At 44.1% G+C, this 27,846-nt stretch overlaps 2 protein-coding genes across 2 annotated transcripts; both read left to right on the forward strand.

Annotated features, from left to right (window-relative positions):
- The first annotated feature begins 7,688 nt into the window (after positions 1-7,688).
- Positions 7,689-21,902, forward strand: LOC115545504 (uncharacterized). The gene is made up of 4 exons (XM_030358768.1): positions 7,689-7,750; positions 19,120-19,214; positions 19,418-20,554; positions 20,803-21,902. The coding sequence occupies exons 1-4, from the start codon at positions 7,719-7,721 to the stop codon at positions 21,210-21,212; spliced, it is 1,674 nt and encodes a 557-aa protein (XP_030214628.1). The 5' UTR covers positions 7,689-7,718; the 3' UTR covers positions 21,213-21,902.
- Positions 21,903-25,680: 3,778 nt separating this feature from the next.
- Positions 25,681-27,826, forward strand: LOC115545761 (uncharacterized). The gene is made up of 3 exons (XM_030359186.1): positions 25,681-25,831; positions 26,035-27,174; positions 27,426-27,826. Exons 1-3 carry the CDS (start codon positions 25,744-25,746, stop codon positions 27,824-27,826), a joined length of 1,629 nt encoding a protein of 542 aa, XP_030215046.1. The 5' UTR covers positions 25,681-25,743.
- The last annotated feature ends 20 nt before the right edge of the window (positions 27,827-27,846 follow it).

Here is a 27,846-nt window from a genome sequence, read left to right on the forward strand (position 1 = left end):
TGGAAACAGTGAGTGATTGACCTTAATGTAGGCTGGCGCTCAACTTTATATTTGAAGGGTCTCGTATTCTCCCAACACTCACATGGACTATACATTAACTAATTAACTAAATTAAAACAGTGGGATACTTCAGAAGATGATGAGCGCCCCGCGGAGTCTGACTGATGACTTCAGACTAGCTTACACTAAAACCTTTGGGGCACCGCAAGCAAAATCTACCGGGTGCGTGTGTGCGCGCGTGCGTGTGTTTATATTCGTGTCTCTGTGTGTGTGTGTGTGTGTGTGTGTGTGTGTGTGTGTGTGTGTGTGTGTGTGTGTGTGTGTGTGTGTGTGTGTGTGTGTGTGTGTGTGTGTGTGTGTGTTATTGCGAAAGTATGTGTGTGTTATTGCGAAAGTATGTGTATGTTATTGTGCATGTGTGTGTGTGTGTGTGTGTGTGTGTGTGTGTGTGTGTGTGTGTGTGTGTGTGTGTGTGTGTGTGTGGGTGTGTGTGTTTATGCGTGTGTTATTGTTCATGTGTTATTGTGCGTGTAAAGCTTGAGATTGTGTGTGTGCATGTGTTTATGCGTGTGTGTGTGTGTGTGTGTGTGTGTGTGTGTGTGTGTGTGTGTGTGTGTGTGTGTGTGTGTGTGTGTGTGTGTGTGTGTGTGTGTGTGTGTGTGTGTGTGTGTGTGTGTGTGTGTGTGTGTGTGTTATACCCCCCCCCCCCCCCCCCCCCCCCCCCCCCCCCCCCCCCCCGTGGCGTCCAGCGGTCTTAACCTGGACTGATAAGCCAATTCTAATGCATTCCGTAAGACCTGCTCTTATAAAGTGCTCAGGGAAGCGATGGATAACTATCGGTAGGCCTACAGTTAGTACCTGAATGAGACAAAATAATATATTATATAGTAGGCTACAAGTATAGCCATAGTCTTCAAAGTGGCTTATTAACTACTTCTATAAACATGCCTAAATGCAATGTCGGTTTAATTTGAGTATGTTTGCCTAAAATTGAAATTAAAATAAATAAGCCGGGCTCAACTCGCTGTTTGAAGGCTGCGTTCCAGCACCGCTGTCAGGCTGGTGTCTGGACTCGGCAGGGGGTAATCTCCAACAACAGCCAGTCACTTAAGACTTCTGGACCCAGCAGAGTTTATACGGGCTTACAACGAACAGCCTGGAGCAAACGCCGCATAATTAAGTATTGTACCACCAAGTGGGATGTTGATTAGTCATTATTAAATCATTACTTTCTTAAGTCCCTCTTAAAGTGACATCGCACGTGGGAGTGGCCAAGCCAGATGGATTAGCAGCATAGCCTCCGTCCTCTAGTTCTACATCAGAAGTATTTTAACTTGAGTTCTTTGTTCATCTTGTTCAGATCATTGATTCTGTATGGAAATCCGAATCAATTCATCATTATCCAAATGATTTGATTTATTTCTAAAAGAAGCAGAAGAATACAAGCAGTGTGTAGGCTATGCCTCCAGACGGCCGCGTCCCGGGTGCAGAACAGGAGTCCATTCTCCTCATTAGGCTACTTCATCTTAATAATTCATTAACGCGGTACAATTCTTTTAAATGTAAAATGACAATTAAAATCGACTTGCAAGTAATCTAAAAGTGAAGATATCGTAACGTTTAGAAAGGAATCCTGTGTTACACTTGTTATTTCCTGTTGCTCCATCACATTAGTCAAAGAAAAAAGAAGACACTGCGATGTTACGTATGAGTTGTGCATCAACAGAACACTTCCTCTCCTCTGACCTTATATTTTATTAAAGGTGCGGTGATGTTGATGACGACCATTCAAACCCTTCAGACTAGCCAATAACTTTTTTATATAGGCCTACGGCGGCGTGGTATCACATTTCGGCGGCAAATTAAGTCTTGTCGAGCAGTTTCAGCAATATTACAACAGTTTCATCGAGTGAGACCGAGGAACACATCTGGAGATTCAGCAGGAATTGTGAATAGTAATATAATGAATTTTGGAATCAAGCCAGTGTTAAAAGATACAGAGTTTCGGGAAAGCCGTGACTCATAAATGGTAAATTGACTGCATTAATGCAGCGCTTTTCTAACCAGCGGCCACTCAAAGCGCCTTACAATATTGCCTCACATTCACCCGCATGGCGACAGCCAACTCATTGGGAGCAGTCAGGTGTCTTGCTCAGGGACACCTCGACACTCAACTAGGAGGAGCAGGGGATCGAACTAGCAACCTTCCGGATACCAGCCAAACCGCGCTACCTCCTGAGTCTAGTCATGAGTGTGGTCGGCGCTGCCCCCCAGTGGTCAAGGCGGGTACTGCGCCCCAGTCCTGACGTGGCTGTGCTGGACCTCACAGCAGGTTGTGTCGCGGCCCTCGAGGCTCCTGGGCAGGACTCAGAGTCAGGAGCCTCCTGAGCTGGGTGAGGATCACGGGACCCACACTTCCTGCGGGCTTATGGCCAGGAAGAGCGCGGTGTTCTGGGGGTTGGGGTCGTGGAGCGCTGTGGGAGGAAGGACCAGGTGTACATTTAGAGCAGGCCTGAATGGTACCGTAATGGTCTCAGTCACTACGTCTATACCCCAAACATCCGCTAGTAGGGGTCATAATGCATTCTCTTGGTATTATGTAGACTTTATTGTTCGCTTTCTGCTAAAACTTAAATACATTGCACTTTCTACAATGCAATTTTTTTACTTTGCCTTTGTTTTGTTTTACTTATCTATTTTTAAGTGTTATTTTTTTTTTCTATTTTTAAGTGTTACATTTTATTGTATGACAATGTTTTTATTTGAAGCACATTGAATCTGCCTCGTGTATGAAAAGTGGAATTAAAGCTGCCTGGCCTTATATTCAGCAGTAGGGTGCCAAATTGTCAACAGCAAAGACTTTGGTAATCAAATCCAGGACCTTTCAGCTGTGAGTGTCCTCCGACCGGTTTAATGAGTCACACCCACCTGGCCCATCTGGTGTGACGTCTGGTTTGAGCGGCGTATCGGTGGACCAATCGTGGAGCGCGGTGGGCGGAGCCGGGGGTGCCGAGGTTCAGGGAGAGAGCCGCGAGACGGGGTCTGAAGACCCGCCCACGAGCCGGGAGCAGGGTGCAGGGCTGGCACGTCACCAGCTGGGGGAGATAGAGAGAGAGAGAGCGAGAGAGAGAGCGAGAGAGAGAGCGAGAGAGAGAGAGAGAGAGAGAGAGAGAGAGAGAGAGAGAGAGAGAGAGAGAGAGAGAGAGACACAGAGAGAGAGAGAGAGAGAGAGAGGGACAGAGAGGGAGAGAGAGAGAGGGAGAGAGAGAGAGAGAGAGAGAGAGAGAGAGAGAGAGAGAGAGAGAGAGAGAGAGGGACAGAGAGGGAGAGGAAAGTGAGAGTGATACAGTGAGTGAGAGAGCGAACGTGAGCCCCAGAGAGTCGCTAAATTCAGATCCACATGGAGACCTGATTGGCCCCTGAACGAGGCCAGCTCCCAGAGGCCTCCTCCTCCCATAGACCTCATTCTCCTCTAATTAGGCGGACCTGTTGAGTAACATACACATGGGGATACACGCCCCTTATGAACACACTCCACTTATGAACACACTCATTTAAGAACACACTCTTTTGATGAACTCACTCCATTTATGTTGTGGTGTCATTCACATCATCAGTCACAAAACCAGGTTCAAACCGATCCATCATGGTCCAATAACTTTAATAAAGTTATTGGTCCTCATATAAAAGTTTCGAAAGCATGAAAGCAGGGACGTCAAAAAAGGCTTTGAGCCCGGAGATGGTTACCACGACGACGCCCAGCCCTCTGTCAGTCTGCCCTCCACAGACAGGACAACAACAGTACTGAAGACGGACGTGCAGCGCATCTCAGGGCTGCTGGCTCTACGCCGGCTGTACTCACCGAAACAAACGCTGCCATCGCCCTCCGCCGCTCGCCTTCTGCCGCTCGCCGTCGGCTGAGTCCTGCGGTCCTCTGCCTCTAGTCCTCGAGTCCTCTGCCTCCAGTCCTCTGCCTCTAGTCCTCTGCCTCTAGTCCTCTGCCTCTAGTCCTCTGCCTCTAGTCCTCCAGTCCTCTGCCTCTAGTCCTCTGCCTCTAGTCCTCCAGTCCTCTGCCTCTAGTCCTCTGCCTCTAGTCCTCCAGTCCTCTGCCTCTAGTCCTCTGCCTCTAGTCCTCTAGTTCTCTGCCTCTAGTCCTCCTGTCCTCTGCCTCAAGTCCTCTGCCTCTAGTCCTCTAGTTCTCTGCCTCTAGTCCTCTAGTCCTCTGCCTCTAGTCCTCCTGTCCTCTGCCTCTAGTCCTCCAGTCCTCTGCCTCTAGTCCTCTGCCTCTAGTCCTCTAGTTCTCTGCCTCTAGTCCTCTGCCTCTAGTCCTCTGCCTCTAGTCCTCTAGTTCTCTGCCTCTCGCTGTCTGTCCTCCAGTCCTCTAGCCGTCTGCGTCCTGAGTGTCGAGGGCTCAAGACTTCTGAGGTTTATTTGAGTGTGATGGATGATGATGAGGATGATGATGATGATGATGGTGATGAGGATGATGATGATGATGATGATGATGGTGATGATGACGATGTCACCCAGTTAGCGATCCACTGCAATGTAACCTAGAGACAGAGTCTGGTTTACAGACTAGGCTAGAGACTACCACACACACACAGACAGCCTAACACACACGCGCACACACTCTCACACAGTTAAGTAAAGTAACTGTGTGTCTGTATGTGTGTGTGCACAGATTTTTGTTTTTATGTGTGTGCCTGTCCGAGTGTGCATGCGTTCCAAAACGATTGCCTTTGTGGTATTGAGTATTATATTAGCCTAGCGTGGTGCTCTTGTTTGAATCCCCAGTTCAGTCAGAGAAATGCGTGCCAGGAAATTGAAAAATCCCTTCACTTGTTATCTTTTTCATTTGGGTAGCAATGCAAGAGCAAACAGCAGCAGTGGTGCGATTAACCAACGAAACCACGGGACCAATCCAACTGGGGTGGACATGTGATGACACACAGTGGCCTCTAGCCACGAGTTCACAATTCATGTTGAATCATTTGTTGTCATGTATTTCTTGTTTCTAAATCATTTGATTTTGATTCAGAAATCACTTCAGGAGTCCAAGAATACCCTCAAGTATGAAGTGGCATAATTAACATTGTTATGGTGGCTTATTGTTTTCTTTTGTGGGTTGAAACAACCCCAAGGCCGTACCCAAAGCGAGGGCGCGGAGGAGACGTGGAGGTCTTCTAGATTTGTGTACGTCCAGCTCATTTGACTTGCTGATCCTTTTGCAGTCAAATAACTCAAGGAAACAAATCCATCTCTGACTTTGTATTCCTCGGGCTTACCAGGCCCAGATAGTTTGAAGGAAATCACTAATATCTTGTAAAACGCTCAATATGCATTTAAAGCACACCAAACATTTTGAGGACCACGGTCGAAGACCCTGGTCACATGGATGTTGTATCATAACACCGAACAACTCTGATTTGGTTGAATGTTAAATAAATATATATATTATTAGATATAGAACACTAGATTATATGTAAATATATATATTATACCAATATTGTAAAGTCAACGGCAGACAAACAATTTATTTTATAAACCCGTCGCAGGACCGCTGTCTGGGCGACATCACGACAGACGAGCCCATATCCTAAACCGCAACTGTATATTAATAATAATAATGGATTTAATTTATAAAGCGCTTTTCTAGACCCTCAAAGACGCTATACAGTGAAGGGGGGACCTCACTAACCACCACCAGTGTGTAGCACGGCAGTTTGTAATGCACGGCATTCAACACTCACCACACACCAGCTTGAGATGGTGAGTGAGGGATTTAATGAGTCAGCCAATTATACAGGAGGATGATTAGGGGGCCAGATTGAAGAGCCTGGTTGGGCCAGGACGCCGGGGAAGCCCCGTCTCTTTGGATAAGCGCCCTGGGATCTTATATGACCTCAGTGAGTCACTGAAACATTTTGAATCAATATCACTTGGTTATGTGGATAATATATGTATTTCATTTGTAGGGTAAAATAAACGCACCTCCAAACATTTAGTCAGGTCAAGGTCGACGTTAAATTGACGTCATGTTAGGACAAGAGTTTGCATGTGATTTTCCGGGCGGTCGGGGAATCACCTAGTGATGGATTTCATGATTATTTTCCGTGATTCAGTTCGCGTCGGTCAGTTCGCCAAGGAGAATCGTTCAGACTCGTTCAGTCGTGATTCCGGTACAACGTTTATTGCAGTGAATCATGGAATGCCAGTTCTCAGCTCCTCGTTCTGAAACGATCATGCAAACGGTCAACACAACACAGTAGTTAAAGCCAAAAACATAGCTGCAACTTCATGATTATGTGTACTTTTAGACAACACAACAATGGCTAATGTGTATATTCACCTTGAGCAGAGCCATAATCACTCTGGGCTACAGACTAGAAGTCAAGAACGAGTGACTGACAGCTGCGACCCTTACAACTTGCTATGGATTCCTGTCTCTCATTGGCTAAAATTCGACGAGAGCGTCCTAAACTCAACAGACAACAGCATACGATTGGCTGGCTCTAGTCTCAGTCCCTCTTCACCACTCACCACCAACGAACAAGAGACGAATGAGAGAGAAGTGTACCGTGGAATCAGGTCGGTTCGTTCTTGTTGAAGAGTCGTTCCTTCGAACTGATTCGGTCGCAAAGACCCATCACTAGATTCACGCGTGTGTGGATGTTTCAAATTGAATGCTTGTGTGTTCTTGCCTTGCTTTTCATACATCTTGGACTTTATCTCAGGCCCACGGATTCTTAAATCATTAATGAATGTTACACTTTTTATGCCGGTATAAAGGGTGGGTTAACTGCATTACGATCCGACATATTGGTGTCACATCAGAACTTGTAAAGTTGATGGATATATTACATTGTTTAGTATTCTTGTATCAAGGCAACTTTTTGGGTCGTTATGAAGACTGACCAACAACCCCCGAAGGGCGACGTCCTTGTGTACAGGGTACAGGATATAATTTAAACGTCAGATTTAATAACTACAGGTGAGGTTTAATGGTAACTCACACAATAAGCACGGCTTCTAGTGTATAACACCAAGGATGGGTTGTTGATTCGACGTTGGTTAGGCAAACAACGTTGTGGTCACGGTAATCAGGGTCTAACAAATCCCCACAAATCGGCCCTCTGCCGATGCCGTGACGACGCTGCCTGGACATCAAAGGTTTTTTTTCATCCTCACACACACACACACACTCATCCTCACACACCCTCGCACACAGGCACACACACACACCCTCTCACACACAGGCACACATACAAACATGCTCACACACACACAAACATGTGCGCACACACACACACCCTAACACATACACAAGCACACAGAGACCCTAACTCTGGCCCCTCTGACGTCCAGGCAGCGTGGTCCCGGGGTCGCCAGTCCAGAGTGTTCGCTGGGACTGATGAAACGACATGAAATCAAGGACATAAGGTCACCCTTCTTTATAAACAGGTTATTTAAGTACATGGATGTATAGATATAGGTGAAAGCCTTAATGTGTATACTATCTGAAGCCTATTGTTCTGAAGATCAGGGTGCAACGCAGGCTTCTCCATACAAAAACCTTGATAAGGACCCGGTCTTAATCCATCATCACACCCCCCTCATGCAAAGAGTTTCAGGTGGCCGGTAGTTTGACTGGCAAATGTGATTCTCTCATCGAAGAAAAATAAGCTCCCAAGACTTCAGCCAGTCGCAACCCAGGGATGAGGACAGACAGACAGCTGCGTCAAATCAGGTAAAGAACCTTTCCTATTTTTTAATAACTTAACAGAAGGAGAACCAATGTGCATCATGCAGAAAAAAAATATTCACATTGCACCATTTTTTTGGGGATTCAAGGTTTTGGATTAATAAATAAGACTTTACACTTTGTGTTTCTGTAAAAATATAATTTATGGATTGATTGGTTTACCTTAAAAAATGAGATTTAACAATTCACTCCAGGTAGTTCTATACTACATTACACTACGCTATATAACAATACTGGTCTACAATAAACGACATTATACTACATTAGACTATACTACATTAAACTGCATTACACTATCCGATATTAAACTATATTATACTACATTATACTATACTGTATGACGCAACACTAAATTGTAATACATTAAACTACATTATATACTGTAAGAATTTGTATGAATTTTACAGGAATTGTTCGGAATTATCTCACCAAATTACAGGTAATAAACCATAATTTAAGATACATCAATATTATGTTTCAAATTTAATTTTAAATAAAATCGGCGGTTATATTGTACATGCAGTATTTTCCCTTTCATGATGATGAAGAAATGCATGTAATGACCAAATCAGTAGTGTGTATTGTGCCAGTAGTGTGTATCGGTCAGTAGTGTGTATCCCCAGTAGTGTGTATCGGGTTAGTAGTGTGTATCCCCAGTAGTGTGTATTGTGCCAGTAGTGTGTATCGGGTCAGTAGTGTGTATCCCCAGTAGTGTGTATCGGGTTAGCAGTGTGTATAGTGTGTATTGTGCCAGTAGTGTGAATTGTATCAGTACTGTGTTCCATCAGCAGCTCAGGGTTCGGGTTATGCCCGCCCCCTTCTCAGAGTGATCCCACGGCGCCCCCTGGAGGTTATGGCTAATGGCCAGGTTCCGATCTCTTTCCAATGAACAGATGAATTAATTACTATCTTTATTTCCAATGTGTTTCATTTTGATGATGCTTTGTGAAATTGAATACTTTTATGTCCTTGAGGCCCTCTTTAATGTATAAGGTGGTATATGATGGTATATTATTTACTATTTTTTGGAAGTTTTAATGTTGCATAAAATAACAATCCAATCTTCATATAGCCGACACACAATGACCGAAGATTACTCAAATTTAATGCAGTTACTGCTATAAATGTTATCAAAAATATTTTTAATTTTAATGCGAAAACAATCTTAAAACGTTGCATTAGCCACCGAGAATAAAGGATGTTATCCTTTTTGTTATGGCAGACAGGGCGGTACTCTCTATACTGTCATTAATCTACATTCTAGTCGTACTGACTAAGATCTCTTCTGTCGTTTAGGTTGAGGATCATAGGATTCTCAACGTGAGAAAGATCAGTGTATTTGGTATTGAACCTAACTGAAACAGCATTATTGTAATTTCGATTCCATAAATCAATCCAATATACAAACTTTTTATCAACTGACTTTCTTCAAAGCCATATATGAGTGTGCGCGCGCAAACATGGGTGTCCATCATGCAATCAGAAAACGCAGATTCTATTTTGCCAACGATTTTTAGTCTGCTTCGTAGGAAAGCCACAGTCGACAAGTTAACCGACCAACGGTTGAGGTAAGTGTCTCAGAAAACGTTTGAATTATATTTTCAATGTGTCCTACCGTCAGGCTGCACTTTTGTAATGAAGCTAATATTAATCTGATAATACCTACTGTAACACTAGCTAGTGTTAGCATTCCTCTATTGCAACCATAACGTTAAGTATCGTTAGCTTGTAAAATAGCTATGTAACCTTAATTTTATTGGCAAGTCTAATAATAAAGCAACTATCTGGTCTATTAATGCAGTAATGTAGCTAATGTTAAGTGCATCATAAAATAGTCATGGAAAAACATCCTTGTTTTCATTGATCATCTGCTTTCAAGCTAATGTTACATTTTAGATACAAACGTAACCATTCAGCAAAGTACATTAGTGGCCTGAATTGAAGTTTGGATGTTGGACGTGTAAGCTTGCTTTAATTCTGGGTGTCTGTCCAATCGCAGCATGGTGCCTGGGCTACTTGGGACGTGTGTGTGTTGTGCTCCGGACACACCAGGAGTTCTTTGATCCGACTGGACAGTATGTGGGGTTCCGGCCGCCCCTTGACTAAAGCGAGAGACATGGCGGGCAACAACTACCTCCTTTGGTGTCCCTCAAACTGGGATGACAGGTTGGAGGAGAGTTGGGGAGATGGGGACCGTCTTCAACTAATGGTTATTGGTCCTCAAACACCTCATCAAAGACCAGGCTAAGCATGTCATCTACATAGTTTGCAAAACGTAGCATTCTCAGTCACTTTGTGTCGTAGTACTTTTCTTAGTTCCATGGACATATGTTCTATTTCATCCAGGCTTCGCCTTATGGGCTTGTCCCGTGCGCCCACCCGCCACAACTTAACATTTCAGCAATTCACCAATCAACCTGGGCGTCGGCCACATTCCTCACGGCACGTGTTCATGCACAGCAGCGTTCCACCTCCCACAAGTCTACTGCTTCATCCATCTACGATGGAGAAATCCAGCGAACGTGTGACGGAGCCCACAGAGATACGGGCCCTTCATGGCCTCTCTCTGCCATAAAATGTTTTCCAATTTTCTTTTTAATAGCGGATGAAACGGCAAAGGTACAAGATTTTATACATTATCAAGGAACGTGTCAAGGATCTATTCATCCCATAAACCATGCAGACTTCTCGCAATGGTTACAACCCGATAGTTGTGTGTATTTCTTGCATCTTATAACCTTTGTCTTCATTATATTGTTTTTATTGTTAATACAAGTTGTGTCATATGTTCTGTGTGTATGTGTGTGTTTGTGTGTGTGTATGTGTAGTGTTTCATATAGTGTATAGTGTTGTCATCGACATTGTACGTTCCTTCGTTCCTGACTGCAATCACCACGTAATAACGTCACTCGTTTTTAATACATGAATTCAGTCTCGTATTCATTCAACATTATGTATTCTGCTTTTATACTACCAAAATTACTAAGAAGCGCTGCCAGTGCTTTATCGTACATTTTACTTTTATTATTGTCATATATGGTGGTCAAAATGAAGTGTAACCACTCATGCTTCAAGTCGTGTTCTTTGGGAAGACCATGCAATGGAAATTTGCTTTGGCACAGAGAACAGTGATTCACGCACTTGATGAGGGGTGTTCTCGGAGGGTGCGAGTCATCCCCCTGGCTCGGACTTAAATTTTTTAGATTAGCAGACCTTAAACAACCTTGTAACAATGGCGTGTAACACTCTAAAGCAAAGGGAATGGCAAAAAAAGCATATCACCCCTTCAACATTCGATTTGCATACAAATTAAAGAAAGAGTGATAGCCTATTATAATTCTTGAACAGGGAAACAACCTCAAAAACGAACGTCTCCTAAACATGGGGGGATTAAAGAATGCACATCCACTTCATCATAATCCCCCTCATCTTTAAACTGCCATAGGCTACAATATATCACACTTGGAATAAAAAGTAAAACTCCAGCATGAACGGTAACGTTTGTGTCTATGGGGATGGGGGATGGACATGGGGATTCACTATCGCTCCAACACTAAGTGCTTGTAGGAAAGGTGGTTCGAATTGTATAGAAGCTTAGGAAAGGAGCCTCGATGCTTCCTTTAACTCTCCTTTAGCATAGATTACTCCCCCCCCCCCCACTGCACATTTAAGAAAGCCTTCTGGGGGCAGTTCATTTCAACATCAACATAAGTTGAGACTCTTTTTTTCCCATTTGAATTGGGATTCAACTGGCCTAAAATATTTTCGTAGGCCAAGTCCGACCTAAGTGATTCTCACTGTTGGCGACGACCTGATTGAAATAAATATGACAAGAATGCATGGACCAAAAGAGCGCTTGTTGTAAAACAACTTCGGAAAACTGTAATTCCACCATTGAGTCGCTAGAGGTCAAACAATGACGTTGTTTAGGAAAAGTGGAGTCGAATCATTTTAAACAGCGCTATCTTTTCCTATGTTCCAAAGGAAGCACCTTTTCTTCTTCTTTGACCCAATGACGTAAAGGAGGCTTAAAGGTTGGGAGATTGGACTATTCGTGGAGGCCCCTAGAGATCTAGGGTCTCTTCTATATTAAAGAGGGCCTCAAGGACATATATGTATTAAATTTCACAAAGCATCTTCAAAATATACCATTGAAACTTATTGGAAGTTAAGTAAATGTCATATCTCTGCAAAAAGGGGGCGGTCGTAACCCTAGACCTGAACAGAAACAACTCATGCCAAATTACCTGCAATTTTAAGGAACACATGACAGATTTCTCTGATTTGACATGCAATATAATACAGAACATTGCCTGTAAATATTTTTACAGTACATACTGTAATGCATGACACTACATGATACTAAATTACACTATAATGTACTACATGACACTTCACAATACTAAATTACACTATACTCAATTTCCTATACTATAACATAGTAATGGCTTCCTATACTATACTGTACTAACCACCCACCTGTTTAACCTCCCAGTATCCAGAAGATGAATCTCGGCTGGGTCCTTGGTAAAGCCACGATGAACCTGCTGGCCCTCCTCCTGATACTTCCGACCGCCCACGCTCAGCTAGGTACGGTCCAACCTTCAATATAAATGCCCTTGTGAGTCTGCCTTCGGCCTCTACTTACTGGAGGCTGACCACAACATGTTTCAGAGATGGCAGCTGGTTGACTTAAAAGGGTCCATTTTTGAAAAAGCTACAAAATCTTCCACTTAAAATGACAGAACCACTGGGAATCAAATGAAAAAAAGTTATACCATTGTATACCATACCATTGTATGAACATTGAGTAGAGAAGAAAAATTACTTCAAAAAAACAATGAGATCCATATTGGTAGCCAGTGGTTCGGCTCTAGACAGAGAGCCAGTGAGTCCGTCCGGGGTCACCTGCAGTTGTGAAGGCTGAGGAGGCGCGCTCATGCTAAATAACTTTGACAAATAGTATTGATAACGGATGTTGTAGTGAAGCCTGGAAGACGGGTATTATGGTCAGCTAGACAGGTCCTTTAAAGAAGTTGTTTCAGCTGAATATTGTGTTCCCCACAGGTCCATTGAATCTGAACAGCAGTGGCCTTGAGTTCCTGGTGGCTTTCCCAGAAAACATTGCTCACTACCATCCCATCGGATCACGTCGCGATATCGACATATTTTCCATGGAAGACGACACTGTAGTGACACGTGAGTCAAGCGGAAAAGAAATTGACAGCTATAAAATGAACAAAAACGAACGCGTACTTGTGGGAATTCATGAGTCGAAGGAGCTGCGGCGAAAGCAAATATCCAACATGACTATCAAAATCAAAAGCAACAAGCTCGTTATCGTCCGAACCATCAACAACAAAGACCAAAGCATCCAGACCTCCCTGTTCAAAGCGAATGACAAGTTGGGCAAGGTGTACAAGATCCCACCAACTCCCAGCACGATAACAGAGCTCCGGGCCGAATCAGAGGTACCAGAGAGAGCCCCATTCACGGTCGTCGTCATAAACACTGGTGCAGCAAACGATGTCCAGTGGAAAGGCGATGGTGATCGGAAGGTTTCTCTCGCACCGTTTGAACTGGCTCAGTTCTGGATGTCAAACGTGGCTGCGGAGTACGAGGTGGATGCAACTGAGCCCGTGTCTGTTCTCTTTGGTCATCCGTGCTTCACCATCTTCAACTGCACCTGTGGGATGATGGTAACTCCTCTGGACCCAGAGAGTGCCACCGAGCTCAACTACTTCATCCCACCTGATTTCATGACCGGTAGCGAAAAGCAAGCGGTTCTGCTCGTAGCAGGAAACCGTAGCCCTCTTCCCTACGATCCGGACCACCCCACAGTGCAGTCCGTTGGCTCAGTGCTCTTCCACATACCCGGCTTGCTGCTCAACATCCTGCCGGAAGAGGAATTCGCCGCCTGTTTTCATATCCAAGGAAATACCTACCTTGGGTCCATTCCACGATTCGCTATTGTCGTCGTCCACAAGGATCACAAAGATTTGGTTCATCACGGGCCTATTCCCCTCGATGCTTCAGTCTGGAGCCCCATCCTGACCACCCACTATGTCTCTACTCGCGTCCCGCTTGACCATGAAAAACATGTCTTCTGGCACCCCAAATCCATGATTGCCGTCTATGAATTGGGAACAAACGAGACCACGTTGTTTGGAAACCCTGCCCCCATCATCAGCAAGTCCACAAGTAGGTATTGTACAGCAACGTTTGTAAAGGTACTGGTTAGTTCTGGTTATTTCAGTTTCAAATATACTTGATTGTCTATCAATACTCAATATTATTGGATAACTGAATGGAATCAAATCATATCCAATGCAGTCATTTCTAATCCAACCTAATCTATTCCGATCTAATCCATCCCAACCTGATCTGATGTATCTTATCTCTCCTCCCATTGTGGACCAGGCCTGAAGGGCTGCGTCCTGGATCCAGAGCTGGTTAACATAGGAGTTAAAGAGATGGGCTGGGTGGAGTCCATCAAGTTCTGCCGGGATCTGGGCCTAGAGCTGGCCGCCATGGACGGTGTCGAGCTACGCTTCCTCGCCCCTAAACTCCACTCCATGAACAAGACGCTGGAGCAGGTGTGGATCGGCTACCGCCGGAGTTCTCTGACGGGCGACTGGTACCGGCTGAACAAGGAGGAGGTGTTGGTCACCCACTGGGGGAAGGGGGAGCCCGGGGGAGAAGAGGAGGGCCAGTGTGCCATGATGAGCCTGGACCCCAACAAAGACTTTGGCTGGAGCGACGAGAGCTGCTGTACTTCTGCTGTGCCGCTGTGTTATAATCCCCCCAACCTCCTAATTGAACTCCAATAATTCTTGAAAAGCGGCTAACAGAACACGCCCCTTACTGTGCTCCATTCTAACCTAATGGGTGCCCTTTAAAGGAGAACTAAACCCCCTGACCGTTTGTTTCCATTCTGGGCCAGCAGGCGCCCCTATTAAAACCCCTTCTGTTTAGGTGTGACACAGGTGACTGGAAGTTGACAATAACAGCCAATCACCGGATAGCATGCAACGGCATGTGTTTAACATTGTGGGGGAGTCGCCCAAGGCAAACCAGCCTACACGTGGTGCTGGGGTTTTGTTCTCCTTTAATGGCCGATTAGTTTAGACCGCACACCCATGGATGCTACAGCCTTTCTGAACCTTACACCACCCCCCTACAGAACTAGGCCACACCCCTCAAAGTCACAGCAAGACTTAGCCCATCCCTTTGACTTTAGCCCCGCTCAGACAGCTGGACAGGACAGTTTACCTTGTTGCGTTGCTTAGATTGTAACTTGTAGAGAGTAGGTTGATGCTGGAATACTAATATGATTTTAACTCTTATGACTGAAACGATCCATCACATGCATAAGCAGAATAATGTGCATGCAAACATAGACACACATTTGATTAACCTAGATATATAGATTTATATATATATGTATTTGTTGAGTGTGCTTGTAGCTATGTAATGATGACGTTATTGGCAATTCTAATAAAGCAACTAATAAAGTATCATTAATGCAGTATTGTAGCCAATGTTAAGTGCATCATAACATTGTCATGGTAAAAAAAGCCTCCATTTCATTGATCAGTTGTTTTCAAGCTAATTAAGTACATTAGTGGCCGAAATTCAAGTTTGGGTGGTGGACGTGTAAGCTTGCTTTGAATACAGGCGTAACAAATCTCTGTCCAAACGCAGCATCGTCCGCTGGTGCCTGGGCTGCCTGGGATGGAATGTCAGGGTGGTCATCCTGTTGTGTGTTGCGCTCCGGATACGCCAGGAGTTTCCTGATCCGGCTTCGCCTTATGGGCTTGTCCCGTGTGCCCGATCAACAGAACTGAACATTTGAGTAATTCACCAATCAACCTGGGCGTCGGCCACATTCCTCACGGCAACGTGTACATAACGCGGCACAACGCAGCGTTCCCTCCCTTTTAACCAGTCATCTACCAGTCTACTACTTCATCCATCTACGATGAAGAAATCCAGCGAACGTGTGACGGAGCCCACAGAGATATGGGCCCTTCATGGCCTCTCTGCCCCTCTTTGTATGGATTTGCGCCAGACCTTAATTTTTGGTGGTAACGCACCTTTACAGGTTGTCATCGTTAAGGTCCTGGTTTGGCCAACAAAGTGGGTAGTGTCCTTTCTGTAAGGGCCAACCGAGGCAAACACCCTGCAACATACGGTGCCCGGTCCTAAGTAATATGAAGCAAACACAATGCAAGGCTGGGGAAATACTGCAGGGGATGGTGGTCAAAATGAATGGTAACCACTCATTCTCAGGTCGTCTTCTTTGGGAAGACCATGCAATGGTCTTCCCAAATAGATTCCCAAAATGCAATGGTCTTCTAGGTGCCAAATTTACTTTGGCACCTAGAAAAGTCTATGGGCACGAGTCACCCTCCTGGCTCTGACTTACATTTTTCTTAGTTTAGCAGACCTTAAATAACCTTGTAACGATGGCACATAACACTCAAAAGCGAAAGACAAAAGAGTATAATATCACCCCTTTAAATGTTTCATTCCACGAGAAATACTGTAAAGGATTCTTTCCTATTTGTAGTTATTGTATTTGGCATTACACTGATAAACTAGAAAAGCCTCACCAACTGATGTAAGTTGGTGAATTAGTATTCATGGCCTTGCCCCCCTTTTCTTGCGACCGCCCACGGGAAGAGGGTATTGATTTTACGGCCAGGTGACACAGAGCTGATATCGGCAGGTAGGAGGTAACAGGAAGGTGATTACATTGCAGATGAAATTTGTGCCTGTGCTATTTGTGGCGATAACAAAACAACTTTGTATTTCTTGGCCAGTTGAAATTAATCTAGATTAAAATGGCAAACGGCAAAAAAATCATTTTGTTTACCTTGACAACTGTCAATTATACTTGGCAACGGTGAATTATCAAATATAATTCACCGCCGGAAGTTGTGAAGTGCCCATGCAAGTGAACGGAGCATAAACAAAAATTATTGACAGCTGAACGTTGGGAAGGCCCATGCAAGTGAATGGAGCAGTCTACAGCATTGAGAAGAGCCGTGTAATCATCCATAATAATGTAAGGTTTAGAAGTTAAATATTTGAAAGTTGTAGAATAATTAATAATTTATATTGGAGTTAATTTGCTAGAAATGTACTTACAATGTTTAGTCAGTTAATCATTTACATATTTATGTTACACAATTATTACTTGCATATTTACATGTTTACATATTTAACACAGTCAGGATATTCTGTTGAATCTGCCTCTCTGATTCCCTCACGTTTACCTCAGTCTAAATTGTAGCTTCTGATTGGTTTGTTCAGTCACGTGATGGGTCCGAACAAGGAAGTTTTTGAAAATAGATTAACGGCGATATTTTTTTTATCGCGCGATAAAGGTTTCGCGTTAACGCAGCCGTTAACGCCGATGACGGCCCACCACTAATTGCAACATTACATTTCCACATGCGGGTAGGCCAAGAAATACACATTCAAACAATCATCATTTCAGCATTTGATTAGTTATCACTTTTTTTTCGAATCCTGAATTTATCCCAAAAGCACCACATAGCAAACATCCCTATTTTTTTCCCCAGGGGATTTATAAAGTCATATCTTATCTTATTAGTTTGACTAATGTTGACTGGCTCTGAAATCACTTTTTGCATGTTAAATTGAACGATGGAAAACAAAATAAATCGATGGGAATCTGTAAACAGAACAAGCTTACACAACCACCATTCAAACTTGAATTTCGGCCACTAATGTTTTTAATTTGCTGAGTGGTAAATTTTGTGTCTATGAAAATGTGGGGATGGGCTAAGGTTTGTGGATTAAAAATACATAAATAAGACAAGTTGGACACTCTTCCTCCCAAAGCTAACAAACTTATTTGCTGGAGCAACTTGGAAATTATTAAATTGCCTTAAATGTGTTTCAGACATTGAAGATTTGCTTTATCGGACTTAACAATAGCATTCAGGGTACATCAAAAAAGCTGACGTTACATAACGTTACGATCATGTAAGTTGTCAGAGGAACGTTACCATTAGCGTGAAGACTGCATACTTGACAACGCAAAGTGCAGCCTCACGGTAGGACACATTGAAAATATCGCTCACATGCGGTATCTGTGACACGATGGACACACCAACGTTCTCGCGCGCGCACACTCAAAGCTCTAGGTTGTGTAGGGGGAGTTGCATTGTGTTCCAGGTCGATGTTATTATTGGGCGCTCAGAAGGAGGGGGGCAGGCCTTGCGGAGGAGAGATACTTGTAGTAGGGACTGGGAAACGAGCGAGAGAGTCGGAATGGGAGAAGTTTGTTTTCAGCTTGGCTACAGCCTACCATAACGTGTTAACCAACCAATACAAAGGCGGTCGATCCAAACAACGAGCCTGGTTCTTGGACAAGTGAAGACAGGGATGCTACCACAATTATATGAAGAAAGTTTGTTGTTAAAAAGTTTGAGTGTTGAAATTGATTTATGGAGTTGAAGTCAGAATAATGCTGTTTCAGTTAGGCTTTGGAAATATTCTGTTTAATGCCCAAATGCACTGATACTTATTTGAATGGGCAACGAATGACTACTCTCTGATCCTCAAGAGTCATTTTATTCTTAGTGGAACATGTAACATTTTAGGATAGTTTCTGCATTTTTATGTGTTTTGATAACATTTCTAGCAGTAAATGTGCATTTCATTTCATATACTTCAGTCAATGAGAAACAATGTTACGGTTTACTAAAAGTTGTAGACAATATCCTATGATTCTAGCCATACCGGAATAGATGTATTTAGCAGGTGACTAGGGGTCAAGGACTATTGTGAGTGAGCTATAGAGACCTAGGGTCTCTAATATATTAAAGAGGTCCTCAAGGACATGTATGTATTCAATTTCACAAAGCATGTCAAAATCCACCATTGAAACAAATTGCAAATAAAGACAGTAATTAATGAATCAATTCATTGGAAAGAGATAGGAACTTGGCCATTAGCCCTATCCACCAGGGGGCGCCGTGGGATCCCTCTGTGGCAATACAATGTCTCTGCAAAAAGGGCGTAACACTGACACTGAAAAGAAAATCCCCTTTACCACTCGTGCTAAGTGACCTGCGATGTTAAGGAATACACACGACTGATTTCCCTAATTATACATGCAAAATAATACAGAACATTCCCTGTAAGATAACTTTTTTTTACAGCGTAGGCCTACTGGACTACATTACACGCCATGATACTACATGACACTATACTGTACTATATGACACTTCATTATACTGAATTACACTATACTATAATTTCCATGCTATAATGTATTAAAGGTTTCCTATACTATACTTTACTACCCAACCTCCCAGTATCCAGATGATGAATCTCGGCTGGGTCCTTGATGAATCTACGATGATCTCGCTAGCCCTCCTCCTGATTCTTCCAACCGCCCATGCTCAGCTAGGTGCGTTCCAAAATTCAAAAGCTACCAAATTTTCCATTTCAAATTGTGTGGGATTGTTTGACATTTAGTAAAGAAGAAAAGGAAAATGAGTTAAAAGACAATGAGATCCATCTTGATAGAGTGTAGTTCGGATGTAGGGTCGAGCCAGTGAGTCCACGGTCCTTTAAAGAAGTTGTTTCAGCTGAATATTGTGTTCCCCACAGATCCATTGAATCTGAACAGCAGTGGCCTTGAGTTCCTGGTGGCTTTCCCAGAAAACATCGCTCACTACCATCCCATTACATCTCTTAAGGCTATTGAAATCTTTTCCTTGGAAGATGAGACTGTGGTCGAATATAAATCAGATGGAATACCCATGGAAAATGATGAAATTAGTCGAGCAAATACAATAACTGTGTACATATCTGGTGTGGAGCTGCGGAGAAACCCAACCTCCAACAAAACCATCCAAATCAAAAGCAACAAGCCCATCATCGTCCGAATCATCAACAGCAAAGACCAAAGCATCCAGACCTCTCTGGTAAAAGCGACTGACAAGTTGGGCAAAGTGTACAAGATCCCACCAACACCCAGCACGATAACAGAGATCCTGGCGGATCCTACATCAGAGATACCAGAGAGATCCCCATTCACGGTCATCGTCATGAACACTGGTGCAGCAAACGATGTCCAGTGGAAAGGCGATGGTGATCAGACGGTTTCTCTCGCACCGTTTGAACTGGCTCAGTTCTGGATGTCAAACGTGGCTGCGGAGTACGAGGTGGATGCAACTGAGCCCGTGTCTGTTCTCTTTGGTCATCCGTGCTTCACCATCTTCAACTGCACCTGTGGGATGATGGTAACTCCTCTGGACCCAGAGAGTGCCACCGAGTTCAACTACTTCATCCCACCTGATTTCATGACCGGTAGCGAAAAGCAAGCGGTTCTGCTCATAGCGGGAAACCCTAGCCCTCTTCCCTACGATCCGGACCACCCCACGGTGCAGTCCTTCGGCTCAGTGCTCTTCCACATACCCGGCTTGCTGCTCAGCATCTTGCCAGAAGAGGAATTCGCCGCCTGTTTCCAGATCCATGGAAACCCCGACCTTGGGTCCATTCCAAGATTTGCTGTTGTCATCGTCCACGGGGATCACAAAGATTTGGTTCATCACGGGCCTATTCCCCTCATTGCTCCAGTTTGGAGCCCCATCCTGACCACCCAATATGTCTCTACTCGCGTCCCACTGGACAGTTATCAAGATGTATTCTGGCACCCCGAGTCCATGATGGCCGTCTATGAATTGGGAACCAACGAGACCACGCTGCTTGGAAACCCTGCCCCCATCATCAGCAAGTCCACAAGTAGGTATTGTACTGCAACGTTTGTAAAGGTACTGGTTAGTTCTGGTAGTAACGATTATTTCATTTTCAAAGATACTTGATTGTCTATCAAAACTCAATGTTATTGGATAACTGAATGGAATCAAATCATATCCAATGCAGTCATTTCTAATCCAAACCAATCTGACATAATCCAACCTAATCTATTCCGATCTAATCCATCCCAACCTGATCTGATGTATCTTATCTCTCCTCCCATTGTGGACCAGGCCTGAAGGGCTGCGTCCTGGATCCAGAGCTGGTTAACATAGGAGTTAAAGAGATGGGCTGGGTGGAGTCCATCAAGTTCTGCCGGGGTCTGGGCCTAGAGCTGGCCGCCATGGACGGTGTCGAGCTACGCTTCCTCGCCCCTAAACTCCACGCCATGAACAAGACGCTGGAGCAGGTGTGGATCGGCTACCGCCGGAGTTCTCTGACGGGCGACTGGTACCGGCTGAACAAGGAGGAGGTGTTGGTCACCCACTGGGGGAAGGGGGAGCCCGGGGGAGAAGAGGAGGGCCAGTGTGCCATGATGAGCCTGGACCCCAACAAAGACTTTGGCTGGAGCGACGAGAGCTGCTGTACTTCTGCTGTGCCGCTGTGTTATAATCCCCCCAACCTCCTAATTGAACTCCAATAATTCTTGAAAAGCGGCTAACAGAACACGCCCCTTACTGTGCTCCATTCTAACCTAATGGGTGCCCTTTAAAGGAGAACTAAACCCCCTGACCGTTTGTTTCCATTCTGGGCCAGCAGGCGCCCCTATTAAAACCCCTTCTGTTTAGGTGTGACACAGGTGACTGGAAGTTGACAATAACAGCCAATCACCGGATAGCATGCAACGGCATGTGTTTAACATTGTGGGGGAGTCGCCCAAGGCAAACCAGCCTACACGTGGTGCTGGGGTTTTGTTCTCCTTTAATGGCCGATTAGTTTAGACCGCACACCCATGGATGCTACAGCCTTTCTGAACCTTACACCACCCCCCTACAGAACTAGGCCACACCCCTCAAAGTCACAGCAAGACTAAGCCCATCCCTTTGACTTTAGCCCCGCTCAGACAGCTGGACAGGACAGTTTACCTTGTTGCGTTGCTTAGATTGTAACTTGTAGAGAGTAGGTTGATGCTGGAATACTAATATGATTTTAACTCTTATGACTGAAACGATCCATCACATGCATAAGCAGAATAATGTGCATGCAAACATAGACACACATTTGATTAACCTAGATATATAGATTTATATATATATGTATTTGTTGAGTGTGCTTGTAGCTATGTAATGATGACGTTATTGGCAATTCTAATAAAGCAACTAATAAAGTATCATTAATGCAGTATTGTAGCCAATGTTAAGTGCATCATAACATTGTCATGGTAAAAAAAGCCTCCATTTCATTGATCAGTTGTTTTCAAGCTAATTAAGTACATTAGTGGCCGAAATTCAAGTTTGGGTGGTGGACGTGTAAGCTTGCTTTGAATACAGGCGTAACAAATCTCTGTCCAAACGCAGCATCGTCCGCTGGTGCCTGGGCTGCCTGGGATGGAATGTCAGGGTGGTCATCCTGTTGTGTGTTGCGCTCCGGATACGCCAGGAGTTTCCTGATCCGGCTTCGCCTTATGGGCTTGTCCCGTGTGCCCGATCAACAGAACTGAACATTTGAGTAATTCACCAATCAACCTGGGCGTCGGCCACATTCCTCACGGCAACGTGTACATAACGCGGCACAACGCAGCGTTCCCTCCCTTTTAACCAGTCATCTACCAGTCTACTACTTCATCCATCTACGATGAAGAAATCCAGCGAACGTGTGACGGAGCCCACAGAGATATGGGCCCTTCATGGCCTCTCTGCCCCTCTTTGTATGGATTTGCGCCAGACCTTAATTTTTGGTGGTAACGCACCTTTACAGGTTGTCATCGTTAAGGTCCTGGTTTGGCCAACAAAGTGGGTAGTGTCCTTTCTGTAAGGGCCAACCGAGGCAAACACCCTGCAACATACGGTGCCCGGTCCTAAGTAATATGAAGCAAACACAATGCAAGGCTGGGGAAATACTGCAGGGGATGGTGGTCAAAATGAATGGTAACCACTCATTCTCAGGTCGTCTTCTTTGGGAAGACCATGCAATGGTCTTCCCAAATAGATTCCCAAAATGCAATGGTCTTCTAGGTGCCAAATTTACTTTGGCACCTAGAAAAGTCTATGGGCACGAGTCACCCTCCTGGCTCTGACTTACATTTTTCTTAGTTTAGCAGACCTTAAATAACCTTGTAACGATGGCACATAACACTCAAAAGCGAAAGACAAAAGAGTATAATATCACCCCTTTAAATGTTTCATTCCACGAGAAATACTGTAAAGGATTCTTTCCTATTTGTAGTTATTGTATTTGGCATTACACTGATAAACTAGAAAAGCCTCACCAACTGATGTAAGTTGGTGAATTAGTATTCATGGCCTTGCCCCCCTTTTCTTGCGACCGCCCACGGGAAGAGGGTATTGATTTTACGGCCAGGTGACACAGAGCTGATATCGGCAGGTAGGAGGTAACAGGAAGGTGATTACATTGCAGATGAAATTTGTGCCTGTGCTATTTGTGGCGATAACAAAACAACTTTGTATTTCTTGGCCAGTTGAAATTAATCTAGATTAAAATGGCAAACGGCAAAAAAATCATTTTGTTTACCTTGACAACTGTCAATTATACTTGGCAACGGTGAATTATCAAATATAATTCACCGCCGGAAGTTGTGAAGTGCCCATGCAAGTGAACGGAGCATAAACAAAAATTATTGACAGCTGAACGTTGGGAAGGCCCATGCAAGTGAATGGAGCAGTCTACAGCATTGAGAAGAGCCGTGTAATCATCCATAATAATGTAAGGTTTAGAAGTTAAATATTTGAAAGTTGTAGAATAATTAATAATTTATATTGGAGTTAATTTGCTAGAAATGTACTTACAATGTTTAGTCAGTTAATCATTTACATATTTATGTTACACAATTATTACTTGCATATTTACATGTTTACATATTTAACACAGTCAGGATATTCTGTTGAATCTGCCTCTCTGATTCCCTCACGTTTACCTCAGTCTAAATTGTAGCTTCTGATTGGTTTGTTCAGTCACGTGATGGGTCCGAACAAGGAAGTTTTTGAAAATAGATTAACGGCGATATTTTTTTTATCGCGCGATAAAGGTTTCGCGTTAACGCAGCCGTTAACGCCGATGACGGCCCACCACTAATTGCAACATTACATTTTCACATGCGGGTAGGCCAAGAAATACACATTCAAACAATCATCATTTCAGCATTTGATTAGTTATCACTTTTTTTTCGAATCCTGAATTTATCCCAAAAGCACCACATAGCAAACATCCCTATTTTTTTCCCCAGGGGATTTATAAAGTCATATCTTATCTTATTAGTTTGACTAATGTTGACTGGCTCTGAAATCACTTTTTGCATGTTAAATTGAACGATGGAAAACAAAATAAATCGATGGGAATCTGTAAACAGAACAAGCTTACACAACCACCATTCAAACTTGAATTTCGGCCACTAATGTTTTTAATTTGCTGAGTGGTAAATTTTGTGTCTATGAAAATGTGGGGATGGGCTAAGGTTTGTGGATTAAAAATACATAAATAAGACAAGTTGGACACTCTCCCTCCCAAAGCTAACAAACTTATTTGCTGGAGCAACTTGGAAATTATTAAATTGCCTTAAATGTGTTTCAGACATTGAAGATTTGCTTTATCGGACTTAACAATAGCATTCAGGGTACATCAAAAAAGCTGACGTTACATAACGTTACGATCATGTAAGTTGTCAGAGGAACGTTACCATTAGCGTGAAGACTGCATACTTGACAACGCAAAGTGCAGCCTCACGGTAGGACACATTGAAAATATCGCTCACATGCGGTATCTGTGACACGATGGACACACCAACGTTCTCGCGCGCGCACACTCAAAGCTCTAGGTTGTGTAGGGGGAGTTGCATTGTGTTCCAGGTCGATGTTATTATTGGGCGCTCAGAAGGAGGGGGGCAGGCCTTGCGGAGGAGAGATACTTGTAGTAGGGACTGGGAAACGAGCGAGAGAGTCGGAATGGGAGAAGTTTGTTTTCAGCTTGGCTACAGCCTACCATAACGTGTTAACCAACCAATACAAAGGCGGTCGATCCAAACAACGAGCCTGGTTCTTGGACAAGTGAAGACAGGGATGCTACCACAATTATATGAAGAAAGTTTATTGTTAAAAAGTTTGAGTGTTGAAATTGATTTATGGAGTTGAAGTCAGAATAATGCTGTTTCAGTTAGGCTTTGGAAATATTCTGTTTAATGCCCAAATGCACTGATACTTATTTGAATGGGCAACGAATGACTACTCTCTGATCCTCAAGAGTCATTTTATTCTTAGTGGAACATGTAACATTTTAGGATAGTTTCTGCATTTTTATGTGTTTTGATAACATTTCTAGCAGTAAATGTGCATTTCATTTCATATACTTCAGTCAATGAGAAACAATGTTACGGTTTACTAAAAGTTGTAGACAATATCCTATGATTCTAGCCATACCGGAATAGATGTATTTAGCAGGTGACTAGGGGTCAAGGACTATTGTGAGTGAGCTATAGAGACCTAGGGTCTCTAATATATTAAAGAGGTCCTCAAGGACATGTATGTATTCAATTTCACAAAGCATGTCAAAATCCACCATTGAAACAAATTGCAAATAAAGACAGTAATTAATGAATCAATTCATTGGAAAGAGATAGGAACTTGGCCATTAGCCCTATCCACCAGGGGGCGCCGTGGGATCCCTCTGTGGCAATACAATGTCTCTGCAAAAAGGGCGTAACACTGACACTGAAAAGAAAATCCCCTTTACCACTCGTGCTAAGTGACCTGCGATGTTAAGGAATACACACGACTGATTTCCCTAATTATACATGCAAAATAATACAGAACATTCCCTGTAAGATAACTTTTTTTTACAGCGTAGGCCTACTGGACTACATTACACGACATGATACTACATGACACTATACTGTACTATATGACACTTCATTATACTGAATTACACTATACTATAATTTCCATGCTATAATGTATTAAAGGTTTCCTATACTATACTTTACTACCCAACCTCCCAGTATCCAGATGATGAATCTCGGCTGGGTCCTTGATGAATCTACGATGATCTCGCTAGCCCTCCTCCTGATTCTTCCAACCGCCCATGCTCAGCTAGGTGCGTTCCAAAATTCAAAAGCTACCAAATTTTCCATTTCAAATTGTGTGGGATTGTTTGACATTTAGTAAAGAAGAAAAGGAAAATGAGTTAAAAGACGATGAGATCCATCTTGATAGAGTGTAGTTCGGATGTAGGGTCGAGCCAGTGAGTCCACGGTCCTTTAAAGAAGTTGTTTCAGCTGAATATTGTGTTCCCCACAGATCCATTGAATCTGAACAGCAGTGGCCTTGAGTTCCTGGTGGCTTTCCCAGAAAACATCGCTCACTACCATCCCATTACATCTCTTAAGGCTATTGAAATCTTTTCCTTGGAAGGTGAGACTCTGGTTGAATATAAGTCAGATGGAATACCCATGGAAAATGATGAAATGAGTCGAGCAAATACAATAACTGTGTACATGTCTGGTGTGGAGCTGCGGAGAAACCCAACCTCCAACAAAACCATCCAAATCAAAAGCAACAAGCCCATCATCGTCCGAATCATCAACAGCAAAGACCAAAGCATCCAGACCTCTCTGGTAAAAGCGACTGACAAGTTGGGCAAAGTGTACAAGATCCCACCAACACCCAGCACGATAACAGAGATCCTGGCGGATCCTACATCAGAGATACCAGAGAGATCCCCATTCACGGTCATCGTCATGAACACTGGTGCAGCAAACGATGTCCAGTGGAAAGGCGATGGTGATCAGACGGTTTCTCTCGCACCGTTTGAACTGGCTCAGTTCTGGATGTCAAACGTGGCTGCGGAGTACGAGGTGGATGCAACTGAGCCCGTGTCTGTTCTCTTTGGTCATCCGTGCTTCACCATCTTCAACTGCACCTGTGGGATGATGGTCACTCCTCTGGACCCAGAGAGTGCCACCGAGCTCAACTACTTTATCCCACCTGATTTCATGACCGGTAGCGAAAAGCAAGCGGTTCTGCTCATAGCGGGAAACCCTAGCCCTCTTCCCTACGATCCGGACCACCCCACGGTGCAGTCCTTCGGCTCAGTGCTCTTCCACATACCCGGCTTGCTGCTCAGCATCTTGCCAGAAGAGGAATTCGCCGCCTGTTTCCAGATCCATGGAAACCCCGACCTTGGGTCCATTCCAAGATTCGCTATTCTCGTCGTCCACGAGGATCACAAGAAATTGGTTCATCACGGGCTCAATCCACTCGTTAATCAAGTCTGGAACCCCATCCTAACCACCGACTATGTCTCTACTCGCGTCACACTACTGAACCTTTATAAAAACCTCTTCTGGCACCCCAAATCCATGATTGCCGTCTATGAATTGGGAAGCAACGATACCACATTGTTTGGAAACCCTGCCCCCATCATCAGCAAGTCCACAAGTAGGTATTGTAGTGCAACGTTTGTAAAGGCACTGGTTAGTTCTGGTAGTAACAATTATTTCATTTTCAAAATATATACTTGATTGTCTATCAAAACTCAATGTTATTGGATAACTGAAAGGAATCAAATCATATCCAATGCAGTCATTTCTAATCCAAACCAATCTGACATAATCCAACCTAATCTATTCCGATCTAATCCATCCCAATCTGATCTGATGTATCTTATCTCTCCTCCCATTGTGGACCAGGCCTGAAGGGCTGCGTCCTGGATCCGGAGCTGGTTAACATAGGAGTTAAAGAGATGGGCTGGGTGGAGTCCATCAAGTTCTGCCGGGGTCTGGGCCTAGAGCTGGCCGCCATGGACGGTGTCGAGCTACGCTTCCTCGCCCCTAAACTCCACGCCATGAACAAGACGCTGGAGCAGGTGTGGATCGGCTACCGCCGGAGTTCTCTGACGGGCGACTGGTACCGGCTGAACAAGGAGGAGGTGTTGGTCACCCACTGGGGGAAGGGGGAGCCCGGGGGAGAAGAGGAGGGCCAGTGTGCCATGATGAGCCTGGACCCCAACAAAGACTTTGGCTGGAGCGACGAGAGCTACTGTACTTCTGCTGTGCCGCTGTGTTATAAGCCCCCCAACCTCCTCCGATAACTCTTGACAAGCAGCTAACA

This window comes from Gadus morhua, chromosome 6, assembly GCF_902167405.1.
Source record: "Gadus morhua chromosome 6, gadMor3.0, whole genome shotgun sequence".
Taxonomy (NCBI): domain Eukaryota; kingdom Metazoa; phylum Chordata; class Actinopteri; order Gadiformes; family Gadidae; genus Gadus; species Gadus morhua.